The sequence below is a fragment of the Lampetra planeri genome, chromosome 46, assembly GCF_965212315.1.
Source record: "Lampetra planeri chromosome 46, kcLamPlan1.2.h2, whole genome shotgun sequence".
NCBI lineage: Eukaryota > Metazoa > Chordata > Hyperoartia > Petromyzontiformes > Petromyzontidae > Lampetra > Lampetra planeri.
This window is the reverse complement of record NC_136152.1, coordinates 8,005,585-8,018,030: the sequence shown is the minus strand read 5'-3', so window position 1 is coordinate 8,018,030 and position 12,446 is coordinate 8,005,585. Positions and strand designations below refer to the sequence as shown.

At 52.0% G+C, this 12,446-nt stretch overlaps 1 protein-coding gene across 2 annotated transcripts in view; it reads right to left on the bottom strand.

Moving 5' to 3' along the window:
* LOC144733389 (3',5'-cyclic-AMP phosphodiesterase 4C-like) overlaps nt 1-7,461 on the bottom strand; it is a 125,798-nt gene extending 118,337 nt beyond the window's left edge. Inside the window, exon 1 of one of the 2 annotated variants that reach the window (XM_078615289.1) lies at nt 6,338-7,461. In XM_078615289.1, coding sequence (XP_078471415.1) covers nt 6,338-6,405 — 68 coding nt within the window. In that variant the 5' untranslated portion in view covers nt 6,406-7,461. The remainder of the gene's footprint in view (nt 1-6,337) is intronic. The other variant, XM_078615288.1, reaches the window with a different exon arrangement.
* Between the last annotated feature and the right edge of the window lie 4,985 nt (nt 7,462-12,446).

The following is a 12,446-nucleotide window of genomic DNA, read 5'->3' as shown; positions in this document are numbered from 1 at the left end:
CATGGAAAAGGTGGAGCCCAGTCTGCTGTGCTGCCTTCTGGAGAGCCAGCGTACAGCATCTCCTCGACGCCCACGGGAACAGAGTTTTGCAACGTCTGTGCGATCCACCGACTCTCGCTGCCTCCACACTGCTGTATTACAGGCCGCGTGCGTAGCGACCACTGCCAGGCAGTAACTACCCAACCTCCAACCCAGCCGACTGCAACCACCTCTTCCCTGGGGCACCTACAATCGCTTTCCTGACAAAATCCATTCCCACCTTCAAGTTGCTTCCCCGTTCGTGCCATTACATTCCCAGAACTTTCAACATGCACAGACGTTCAGTTAGAAGATTATTGTTTTAAAGTCCAACTGCATTACCCGTAACACAGACATTACTTTTGTGGCAGCACCCATATGTTATCAATAAGCAAGCCTGAGTCTACTGATGAGACACTCAATATGGAAACCGGCCCAGAGTTCCCTTGTGTTCAACCAATACAGCTGACATTATGCACTCCCAGAATTCCGTGTGGCCAATGGGTAAAAAACAATATTTTATTATTTTATTTATCATTTACATTGTCATGAAAGTAAATGTGCTATGCAGAAGGGCCATTGCCTGAAACGTCACCTTATATGATTCCTTGTAAGGGCACACATTGTTATTGACAAACGTGTTTAGGGTTTTATTCACTGTGCTTGTGCACCCCTGCCAACATAGCAGCAGCATCACCAGATATAATCTGTTTCTTTTTTATGTGGACAGGCAGATGTGTGAAGGTGAACTTCCTTGTTGCAAAATAAATTGTCTTCTACTCTCCCGAAGCGGTTTAGCCGTCCATCATAAACCGGCCACACAACCGCAATGCGTGTCCTCACCATAATCCCACAACCCCCTGCACTACGCTCGAGACAACACAAACACACATCTACCGCCACCACCACCACCATCATCATCCACCCCATCACACTCGCACATTGCGGTGCCACCCACAACCAATGCGCTCGCGCCCCACCGCTGACCACTGCCATTGGGCTCGTTTGGGAATTGGGCCGATCCTTTGCCTAGGCCAGGGGTCGGCAACCTACGGCTCCGGAGCCGCATGCGGCTCTTTACGGGCTGCTTCTTGACGATATGTACGTATGTACATAGATGCATTGCGGCTCTTGAAATACTGAATTTTGTACCGAATTGGAAAGAAATGGCTCTTCTTGTTATTTTGGTTGCCGACCCCTGGCCTAGGCTCTGAGCCAAAAGCTGCCAAAAGCTGCAATGCCTCTTCCAGAGAACTGGTGACGAATGATCCACAGAAGCCACCACATCTGCCAAGCGACTCAGCTGCTGCAGCTGGTGACGGACACGTCCCCCCCACCTCCCCACTGGGTTGGAAGCGCGCAGTTGAACACCAACCCCCTGCTCAGCACCTGTCCATATCCCAAACCACGGAGACATGCCCGAGTGTGGGCACAGGTGAGTTATGTTACCTGGAATAACGCAATCACAGCTGCCCGTTGCTTGCTGGTATTAGTCATAACAGTGCTAAATTAACGTGGCTTTTAACAATTTTGTTCTGCTTTATTTGGTAATATCCTATTAACAAAACAATTTAACTGTCACTCTTTATTAAGGTCTTATCTTTTGAGCGTCAAAGTGCGTACAATTTATTGCTATGGCGACCTGCTGAGCCACAATACTCGAGAGCATGGCGGACATAGTCACACACATACACAAACCTTCACACGCCAACTCTCCACATACATACACACACCAATAACAGCTGCCATTCGCCACGAAGTGGAGGTGACGTCAACACAGCGCTTGTGACAGGCTAGGTGCACGTTGAGGTCACGTGAAGAGTGCAAGGCTCGCTACCTGCAGGAGATCACGGGACTGACCCAAGTTCCATGGGTGAACTGACTGATATGACTGACAACACACATACTCTAACACAATCGCACTTTTGCAAATTCCCAAACACACAACAAAGACAAATATTCCCCATATAGCCTGAACAGAGTGTTGGGGCAAGTGCTGTAAGCGATCACGTATGAAGGCCGGCAAGGCACACGAGGGGTTGGTGGTCAACACCACGCCCGGCCGCCTTTGTCTCCTCAGTGGTGATGTTTACACACCACACCAGGTACTCATTTGAGGCTGAGCCAATCTAGGGGAGGCCCAGGACCGGTGCAGAAAATCGTCACCGGTGTTGGCTGTAAACTGGAATCGAACTCGGGTCGCCGGGTTCATAGCGCAACGCGCCAACAGCGCCGCCATCGCTCCCCACAAACACACAAACTCTCTCTCTCTAACACACTCTCACATCTTTGCAAACTCTCCGTCACACACACAAATTCCCCTTGCACACATTCACACCTCTCTCACACTCACGCAGTGACGCTGCCTGGCGTGCTACCATCACGCAGTGCTGCTGCATGACGACACTTCTGCAGAGGTGGTGTCTCACAGTCAAGATCAACACACGTCTACACACACCCCAGCAGCACCACAAACACAACGACCCAGACACACAGGTTCTCTCTCGCAATACAGGGCGCCACGGTGGCATGATGCTCACAACCTCGCCTGCTATACAGGAGGTGGTTGGTTTCATCCCGAGCCTGACACCTGCTGTATAGCTGGAGTTTGTGTGTTCTCCCCGTGGTTGCGTGGATTCTTCTCCACGTCCTCTGGTTGTTCCCTCCTACATTTAGAAACATGCGTTTAGAGTATTTCCACGTGATACGCCACGACGTTGAGCTATCACTAGTGATGGCCAGGTCGCTTCTGAAAAGGATCGATATAGCTCAGTGGGCCTTAGCTGGTAACATTAATAAAACAGTTTGTGGTGGCAGGACAAAGTGGGGGGCGATTGAGGAAATCCCCCCCCCCCCTCCTCATGTAGACCTTGACAATTGGTATTGTATTAATATTTACCAGACAATACATTGAGGGAGTGTTGTATTTCCGTGAGGGGGGGGGCTCTATTTAGAAATCTGTACATCTCAAGACTGCTCCCCCCTCCTCTGCGGGACAGACCCACCTGCCTCTCGCAAAACGATCACAAGCATCTGTGTGGAGAATATAAATAACAATAAGCAGACAATGTCTACCTCATTATATACGAATCTCCAGAGCGGAGGAGGATATACATAATCTATTTAGCGATTTATATTCTCCGCAACGATGCTGATGATTATAGTGACTTTTGTATTCTGTATAATTTTGCATCGAAATGAGACCCCCCACACCTTAAATAAAGAGTCCTTTGCCTATAAACATCTGTCAGTTCACCAACTATTGGTTCAAGAAAGACTGACTCTGCTGATGACACACTGTAAGTGATCTTATCTTGAATCAATGTTGCAAAAAATTACGCACTCCCATAAGGCCGTGCTGTTGATGGGTTGTGAAACACTTTTGCTCATGCACGAAGTGGTCATGAACGCCTGAGCCCTAAGGGGGTCTTTCCCATTACGCAGGCCCCATTTGTTCTTATTCGTTGTGTTTTCGTTTTCTCGCTGAGTTGAGTTCGTCAGAAAAACCCCAAATCACCCAATTGATGTTCCACACACAGCAGCAATCATCGCCCCCTGCTGGCAGACTGATGCCGCTCGCAGGCCAGGTGCAGAGTCCTCTTGCGCCGGGCACAGGAGGGACAGCTATTAGTAGTCATTAGAAGGGCCATTGCCTTAACGTCACCGATTATAATTACGTGTCCTTCTAAGACCAATGTTAAAGATGAATGTGTAGATGTTTGTTGTTGTGCTTGTGCACCACTGCCAACGCAGCAGAAACACCATCACCAAATATTTGCATAACCATAAACATGGTACAAACCGGTTAGGAGTTTTTCTGATCATAGATAAATGTCTGGAGCACTAAACATAGGTTTTACACGTTTAAATGAGAGCTGAAGGTAGCTGCCAGTGGTGTTAATGGTCAGCAGCACGCTGGACACGGAATGCTGAGGTCATCAGTTTCGTTCATCCTCCCCCGCACCCAGCAGTATAAATGGAGTTCACCACAGTCCAGTCGGCAGGTAGCTTGCGATGGCGGTAGAGGTCAAGCAGAGCAGATGGAGAACTCTTCACACAGACACAAGAGGACCCCCCCAGATCTTCCCTTCCCGGATCCCCACAAACCTCTCACCTCGCTATGAATGACAGGCCAATGAAGCCACACACACACAAAGACCACGCGTCTCCACAGCGCCACTCACACGATGCTCAACATTATTGAGGCGGTGCATGTTGTGAGTAATGGGCGATGACTGCAATCGTCCAAGACAAAGATCCCACGTGTATCGCTTCATCAGACTCTTGGGGCAAGCGCTGTTAGCGAGCGAGCATCTGTGGAAGTCGGCACGGCACACGAGGGGGTGGATGGGTTGGTGGCCAGCACCACCCGACCGCCTTTGTCTCTCCAGTGGCGATGTTTCAACACCGTGAGCGGGAATCGAACAAGCGCGCTAACCGCTGCGCCACCGCCCCCCACAATCGTCCAAATACACAGGCACAGGTCAACGCAAGCTCTGCATCAGCCACATCACGGACCAGTGTGTGACGATGACGGCCATCAACAGCCGTGAGCCATCATTGATTCTGGGTTATGCCTCGCAATGATCTGCACCAAATTTACATCATTAAGACCGTCCACCAACCGAGAAGACACACGTTTGGCCCAGACGACCGTGGCCTAGCCCCGCAAAGTGAATTATGAGTCGTGCTTGCTGCAGGAAGATAGGTGCTAAGTACGGGTGAGGATGCCACCGCTTGCTGGAGCAATGACCACGACGAAGCCGCCTACGGCAGACGAGATGGGGGAGCGAGCCGCTGCGAGAGCGAAGCGCACATCCCCGGGTCTCTCGGCAGCCCTCATCCTCCTCCTCATCCCCCCCCCCCATGCTCCCCTCCACCTTGGCACGGGGTCCAACACTCACCCACAGCAAGCACACGAGAGTGTAGCAGTAGCAAGACTCACACCACACTTGTGCCACGCAGCATGTACACAGTACAGTAGAGTAACTCACACAGTACAAGTGACACAGTACAGTAGAGTAACTCGCACTGTACAAGTGCCAGTACAATAGGGCAACTCACACTGTACAAGTGACACAGTACAGTAGAGTAAATCGCACTGTACAAATGACACAGTAGAGTAACTCACACAGTACAAGTGACACAGTACAGTAGAGCAACTCACACTGAACAAGTGACACAGTACAGCAACTCACACTGTACAAGTGACACTACAGTAGAGTAACTCGCACAGTACAAGTGACACCGTACAGTAACTCGCACTGTACAAGTGACAGTACAGCAGAGCAACTCGCACTGTACAAGTGACAATACAGTAGCGCAACTCACACTGTACAAGTGACACAGTACAGTAGATTAACTCGCACTGTACAAGTGACAGTACAGTAACTCGCACAGTACAAGTGACACAGTGCAGTAGTGCAACTCACACTGTACAAGTGACACAGCACAGCAGAGCAACTCGCACTGTACAAGTGACACAGTACAGTAGAGCAACTCACACTGTACAAGTGACACCGTACAGTAGAGTAACTCGCACTGTACAAGTGACAGTACAGTAGTGCAACTCACTGTACAAGCGACGCAGTACAGTAGAGTAACTCACACAGTACAGTGTATTGTGAGTGTACTGTGTGAGTGTGCTGTGAGTGTACTGTGTGTGTACTGTGTGAGTGTGCTGTGTGTACTGTGAGTGTACTGTGTGTGTACTGAGTGTGCTGTGTGTGTACTGTGTGTTGTGGGAGTGTACATGTTTGTGCTGTGTAAGTGTACTGTGTGAGTGTACTGTGTGTGTGTACTGTGTTGTGTAAGTGTACTGTGTGTACTGTGTGAGTGTACTGTGTGAGTGTGCTGTGAGTGTACTGTGTGTGCTGCGTGAGTGTACTGTGTGTACTGTGCGTGTGTACCGAGTGTACTGTGTGTACTGAGTGAGTGTTCTGTGTGTACTGTGAGTATGCTGTGTGTACTGAGTGTACTGTGTGTGTGTACTGTGTATCGTGTGCTGTGTGAGTGTACTGTGTGTACTGTGTGAGTGTACTGAGTATGCTGTGTGTACTGTCAGTGTACTGTGTGTGCTGTGGGTGTACTGTGTGTACTGTGTAATGTGTGTGTACTGTGTGCGTGTACTGTGTGTACTGTGTGTGTACTGTGCTGTGTAAGTGTACTGTGTGTACTGTGTGTGTGTACTGAGTGTGTACTGTGTGTGCTGTGTGTGTGTACTGTGTGTGCTGTGTGTGTGTACTGAGTGTGTACCGAGTGTGCTGTTGGTGGTGGCTACGCGCAGAGGGTGCGAGCAAGGAGGGAGAGGAGGCCTCACCATATCCACGAGTGACGCCGGTAGGGAAAATGGCTCTCGCTCATCATTCTCAAGTCCTCCCTCTTCATGGCCCTCGTCTCCCCCCTCCTCCTCCTCCGGCGAAGAGGAAGAAGAAGGAGAAGAAGAGGCGCCGGCTCCGTCCCTGGCGGGGGGCGTTAGGCCGGCCGCAGGGCGCGATCTCCCGGCCACGCCACCACCACCCCCCCCACGCCGCCGCCAGCGCCGCCGCCGCCGCCGCTCTGCCGCGTCCCTCCCGCACCGCCGCCTCCCGCGGTCAATGCCGCGGCCATGGCCATTGACAGCGCTCGCTCCCGGGGACGGTGGTGGTGGTGGGGGATGGTGGTGATGGTGGTGGGGGATGATGCAGCAGACGATGTCGCGCGCGATGTGCGCGGGCGCGTGCGTGCTCTGCGCGCGCGTGCGAGGCCCGTGTGTGTGTCAGTGTGTGTGTCAGTGTGTCTGTGTGTGCCTGTCAGTGAGTGTGTGTGGGTGCGTGTGTCAGTGTGTCTGTCAGTGTGTGTGAGCGTGTGTGTGTGTCAGTGTGCCTGTGCCTGTCAGTGAGTGTGTGTGGGTGCGTGTGTGTGCGTGTGTCAGTGTGTGTGTGCGTGTCAGTGTGTGTGTGCCTGTCAGTGTGTGTGTGCCTGTCAGTGTGTGTGTGCCTGTCAGTGTGTGTGTGCCTGTCAGTGAGTGTGTGCCTGTCAGTGAGTGTGTGCGTGTGTGTGTCAGTGTGTGTGTTCCCGTCAGTGAGTGTGTGCGCGTGTGTGCGCGTGTGTGTCAGCGTGTGTCTGTGTGTGAGCGGTATGTGTCAGTGTGTGAGTGCGAGTGTAAACGTGTGTGTGTGTGATTTCGTGTGAGCGTGTGCCAGTGTGCGCGTGTATGGGGTAGGAGTGATAGCGTGTGGGTGTGTGCGGGCGTGTGTGAGCGTGTGTATGAGTGAGCCAGCTTGTCTGTGCGACCGTGAATGGATGTGTGTCAGTGTGTGCCAGTGTGTGTGTCAGTGTGTGTGTGTCAGCGTGCGTGTGTCAGCGTGCGTGTGTCAGCGTGAGTGTCAGTGTGTGTCAGTGTGTGTGCCAGTGTGCGTGTGTCAGTGTGTGTGCCAGTGTGTGTGTGTCAGTGTGTGTGTGTGTCAGTGTGTGTGTGTGTCAGTCAACTCCATCAAAAAAGTAACCTGCAGCGCCACACCTATTACCATCATTAGAGGAAAAAACGGTGATCCAATCTCCGACCCCCAGGAACAGGTTTGCAGATTTGCTGAGCATTTCTGTGAGGTCCTGGGGGAGGGAAAATCTCTCAGCCAGGAAAACATCATGGCACAAAGTGGGGATAACCCTGCTGAGGCTGCGGTGCCTCAAATATTGGAAGAGGTCACCCCCTGTGAGTGGCTGGCTGAGGTACCGGCTGTTGAGGAAGTACTGAGGGCGATCCGGAGTCTGAGACCAGGGAAGGCACCGGGCAGAGATGATCTCCCAGGCGAAATGCTGAGGGAGGGTGGCGTTTGTGCACAGACTGCCCTATATGACATCATAACAACAGTCTGGACCACTGGACGGGTTCCGCAGGACTGGAAGGATGCCCTGGTGGTCCCCCTCTTTAAGAAGGGGGACCGCACAGACTGTAACAACTACAGGGGCATCTCACTCCTCAGTGTGCCGGGTAAGGTCCTGGCAAGGATTATTCAACATCGCCTTGCTAGGCATGCTGAGGAGAGGCTTGCGGAGCCCCAATGTGGTTTCAGGAAAGGGCGGTCCTGCACAGATGCCATATTTTCTGTCCGTCTGCTACAGCAGAGGTGTAGGGAATTCCAAAAAGACCTACATCTCTGCTTTATTGACCTGGTCAAGGCCTATGATACCATCAGTAGGACTGGGCTCTGGGTTGTTCTTCGTGCTTTCGGAGTCCCTGACCCTCTGCTCACGATCATTAAGGACCTTCATGATGGTGAGCGGGCCCGGGTAAAACTACGTGGCCGGGAGTCGGAGCCTTTCCCTGTACACCTTGGGGTGCGACAGGGATGTCCTCTGGCTCCCACATTATTTAACATCTATTTCGACTGCGTAGTTCGTGAAGCCTTCAATAGCTGTACCGGGGGAATTACCATTTGGTACAGATATAATGGGAGGCTGATCGACGCCCGGGTGCGATCAAGGGATGGCTCCCTATTGGTCAACCACGTTATGTATGCCGATGATTTGGTAATAGCTGCTCATTCAGAAGAGGAGTTGGAGACGCTGCTGCTGAGGCTGGAGTGTGCCACTAAGAGGTGGGGCCTTACCATCAGCCCCACCAAAACTAAGCACCTGCCTGGGTATTTTGTACCATCGGGCACTCCGCCCCCACAACTCCCAATCGGTGATGGGGCAGTTGTGGAGAGAGTAGAGAGTTTCCCATACCTGGGCAGTGTGCTCATGACCAGCTCCAGTTTATCAGCAGAGGTCTCACTCCGAATCAGTCGAGCGGCAATATCTTTTCATCGGTTGCGTAACGCTGTGTGGAAGCTACCTGGTCTGTCGCTCCGCACGAAGCTTCAGGTCTTCTCGGCCACGGTCATTCCCTCCCTTCTCTACGCTTGCGAAACGTGGACCCCCCTAGTGGAGCATCTTCGCCGGTTGGAAACATTTAGGCTGGCCTGCCTACGATCCATCCTGGGTTTGACCAGGCTGGATTGTGTGAGGAGCTCACAAGTCCTTGAAAGATCTGGGCAAAGTCCCATCAGTGAGCTCCTCCGGCAGGCAAGGCTGCGTTGGCTGGGTCATGTAGCCCGCATGCCCAGCCACCGCATGCCTAAACAGCTTTTGTTCGGCCGGATCGAGGGGGCTAAACGGGCGCGGCACGGGCTAGAGAAGAGATGGAGTGATGTGGTACAGGAGGACGTGGAGCTGAGTGGACTTGCCGATGACTGGTACCAGCGGTGTCAAGATCGGCCTCAGTGGAGGAGGCTCGTGAAGGACGCTACTGGGCAGTTGGAGGCAGTCGCCCTCCAACAACAACGGAGGGCGGAGGAGCGACGCTCACAACAACGAGCGGAGCGCCGGGTGGCTAAAGCACAGCAAGTTGGCACAGTAGGGGGCACAGGTGGTGCATCAGCCAGTCATCTCGGTCATCTCGGTCAGTCGACCCGTGGCACCTGGGTCTGCCCCGTGACCTCCTGCCAGCGGGCGTTCGACACTTCACGTGGCCTCAAGGTGCACATGGCCTGGCACAAGCGTCGTGGTGACGTCACCGCCACTTAGTGGCGAATGGCGGTTGTTGTTGTTGTTGTGTCAGTGAGTGTGCGCGCTGTCACACGGGCCCGGCCACGCAAGTTCGATTCCCGCTCACGGCCAACACCGGTGACGATAATTATCTGAACCCGTCCTAAGCTTAACCTAGGTTGACTCAGCCTCAAATGAGTACCTGGTGCGGTGAGTAAACATCGACATTAGGGAGACAAAGGCGGCCGGGCATGGTGCTGGCCACCCACCCCCTCGTGTGCCGTGGCCGGCCTTCATAGTTGCTCGTTAACGGCACTTGCCCCAATAGTTTGTGTAAGGCTACACAGGGGACCTTTGTCTTGTGCTTGTTGTGCGTGTGTGCGTGTGGGAATGCGTTTGCGTATGGGGGAATGTGCATGAGTGCGTGCGTGTTAATTCGTGCGGGTGTCAATGCGTGCGTGTGTTAATGCGTGCGTGTGTTTTAATGCGTGTGTTAATGGGTGCGCGCGTGTGTTAATGGGTGCGCGTGTGTTAATGGGTGCGCGTGTTAATGGGTGTGTGTGTTAATGCGTGCGTGATCATTCTGAGCATAATCGATATTGGGGTGGGAGGCCCTCGTTGTGTTCCCGGGCAGCCGTCTCCGATAAACGAGTACCACCCCATGTAGTGATGATGATGATGATGGGCTGAGTCAAGAACCAAACCAGGATTTGAACTCGCAACCCTTCTGACTGCTACCTTCTAAAAACGATGCTGCTGATGAGTGTTGAGTGGCTGGATGCATCGGCAGCACCAGCAGCCGCCCTCGGAACAGGCGGAAGGCAGTCAGTGACAGCTCGGCACGGGGAAGCCCTCCTGCCCGCCACACTCCCATCCACCCGCTCTCGCCTGTCAGTGCAACGCAACCGCCAATCCCCACCGGCAATCCCGAGACCGCGTGACCCCGCTGGCCGTACGCGGCGCGACCCCGACACGGACACGTAGTGATGGCACTCTTGCCTCACAGCGAGAATTCCATGGGCTTGATTCCCGACTCGGGTCACTTTCTGCGTGGAGCTTGTTATGCTCTTCGGCAGTTGAGTCTGGGTTTCATCTGGGTTATAATCCAGTTTCCTCCCATAGCTAAACACACACACTATATCATTGATGTTAGCCGCACTGAGTCTTGGGACTCAATGCCATTATTACCGTGTCCACCTTGGGCAGCAACTTGAGTGTGTAAATTGTCTTCTTGGTTCTTTCGGTAAAGTCACGTAGAAGGGAAGTAATAAAATAATAAAAATAAAACATAATAAAACAATTCTCACGACGTTTCGGCCACAACGCAAGCAGCCGTCCTCAGGTGAAAACCAGGTCTGTCGAGGCGACAGCGTCTGAATGAAACAGCACACGTGCTTGGAGCATATATATAAGCTGGGTTGGAAGGGGGGGAAAGGGCGCCTTGACAAAAGAATATGCATATCAAGAGGCATTTAGCATATTTATGGGAAATGCATGCAGGTATGCGATTAGTACTACTCATGCCCGTGCATTATGCAGGATTAGCAGCATCAAAGGGAAGGGATATGGGAAATGCAGGTATGTGATTAGTACTACTTATGCCCGTGCATTATGCAGGATTAGCAACATCAAAGGGAGGGGATATGGGAAATGCAGGTATGTGAATAGTACTACTTATGCCCGTGCATTATGCAGGATTAGCAGCATCAAAGGGAGGGGATAGGGGTAGCATTAATAAAGGGAAGGAGTGTTAATAGTATGTAGCTGCAGTAACTAAAACCACCACGTAAACAACTAAAGTATAAACTACATAGTATCATCAGTATACTAAATATACTCTACAATAAGCTGAGTTACTAACAGTAAGTAATACATTACAATTCTACGTAGTAAAAAATATATAATATGCTTCCATCTAAACTTTATTCTCTTACATCACACGAATTGTGTTGTATAGACGCACGTCCTAGTTAACTATATTCCGGAGATATTACATATCTCATGGTAGCTACCAAGGCCACGCTGTTCTCTTACAGATTTGCGACCGAGAGATGAAACGCTCTGAAAAAAGAATCGACAGCGGTGCCAATGAAAGGGTGTTGAGCTAATGGCTCCGCGCCCCATCGGTACGAAGGCTCCACCCGGTGATTTGGTTATCGCGTCGGTGTGTAAGCCGTGGCCGTAGGAATGTGAGGACACAATTCAATGTTCCACTCTCACACACCCGGACGTTAGTCCTTTCATCTACGAGTCGTGTGCCAATCATAGTTAAAGGTTAGGCCCTGCAATGCCTGCTCACACCACTGCTGGCGGAAGGGCTTCGTCCACCAGAGCGAGCTCTAGAGTGATGTTTGGCCTACTCTTCCACGTTGTTTCAGACGTGCTGGAAGAGGTGGGAATACCCACACTTTACCGCACCATGTGACCTGCCGATCGACTGTACTGCACCCATTTACACTGCTGCTGGCTGGACAGAGGCGGGAGGGGAGGGAGATTTGAGAAACTTGTCCCATTGATGGAATCGAACCGGTGACCTCAGAATTGCAGTACACTGACCGCACCAGCGCGGTGGCAGCTTCCCCGTGTGTGTATTTGCGTGGATAATAAGCGTTACTACTCCGCTTGTTTACCTAGAAAGAGCCTCGCCGAGTCTCAAGGCTGCTTTTCAGGATGATCCTGCCAAATGTCCACAGAAGGGAGAGACGATTGACATTTATATTCCAATGTTTCCAATGTCCCAAATTCGGACCATGACGCTAGCACACAAAGACCGACTCGTTTCGAATTACATCATGCGATCTTTAACGCCCACTGTCAAGCGGACGGCGCGTATTTATGGTTAATACTTCCGCAGTTATAACCAGGGTGGCTGCAGGATTATAACTTTGAACCTCAGCAATGAGCGGCGATGAACGCAG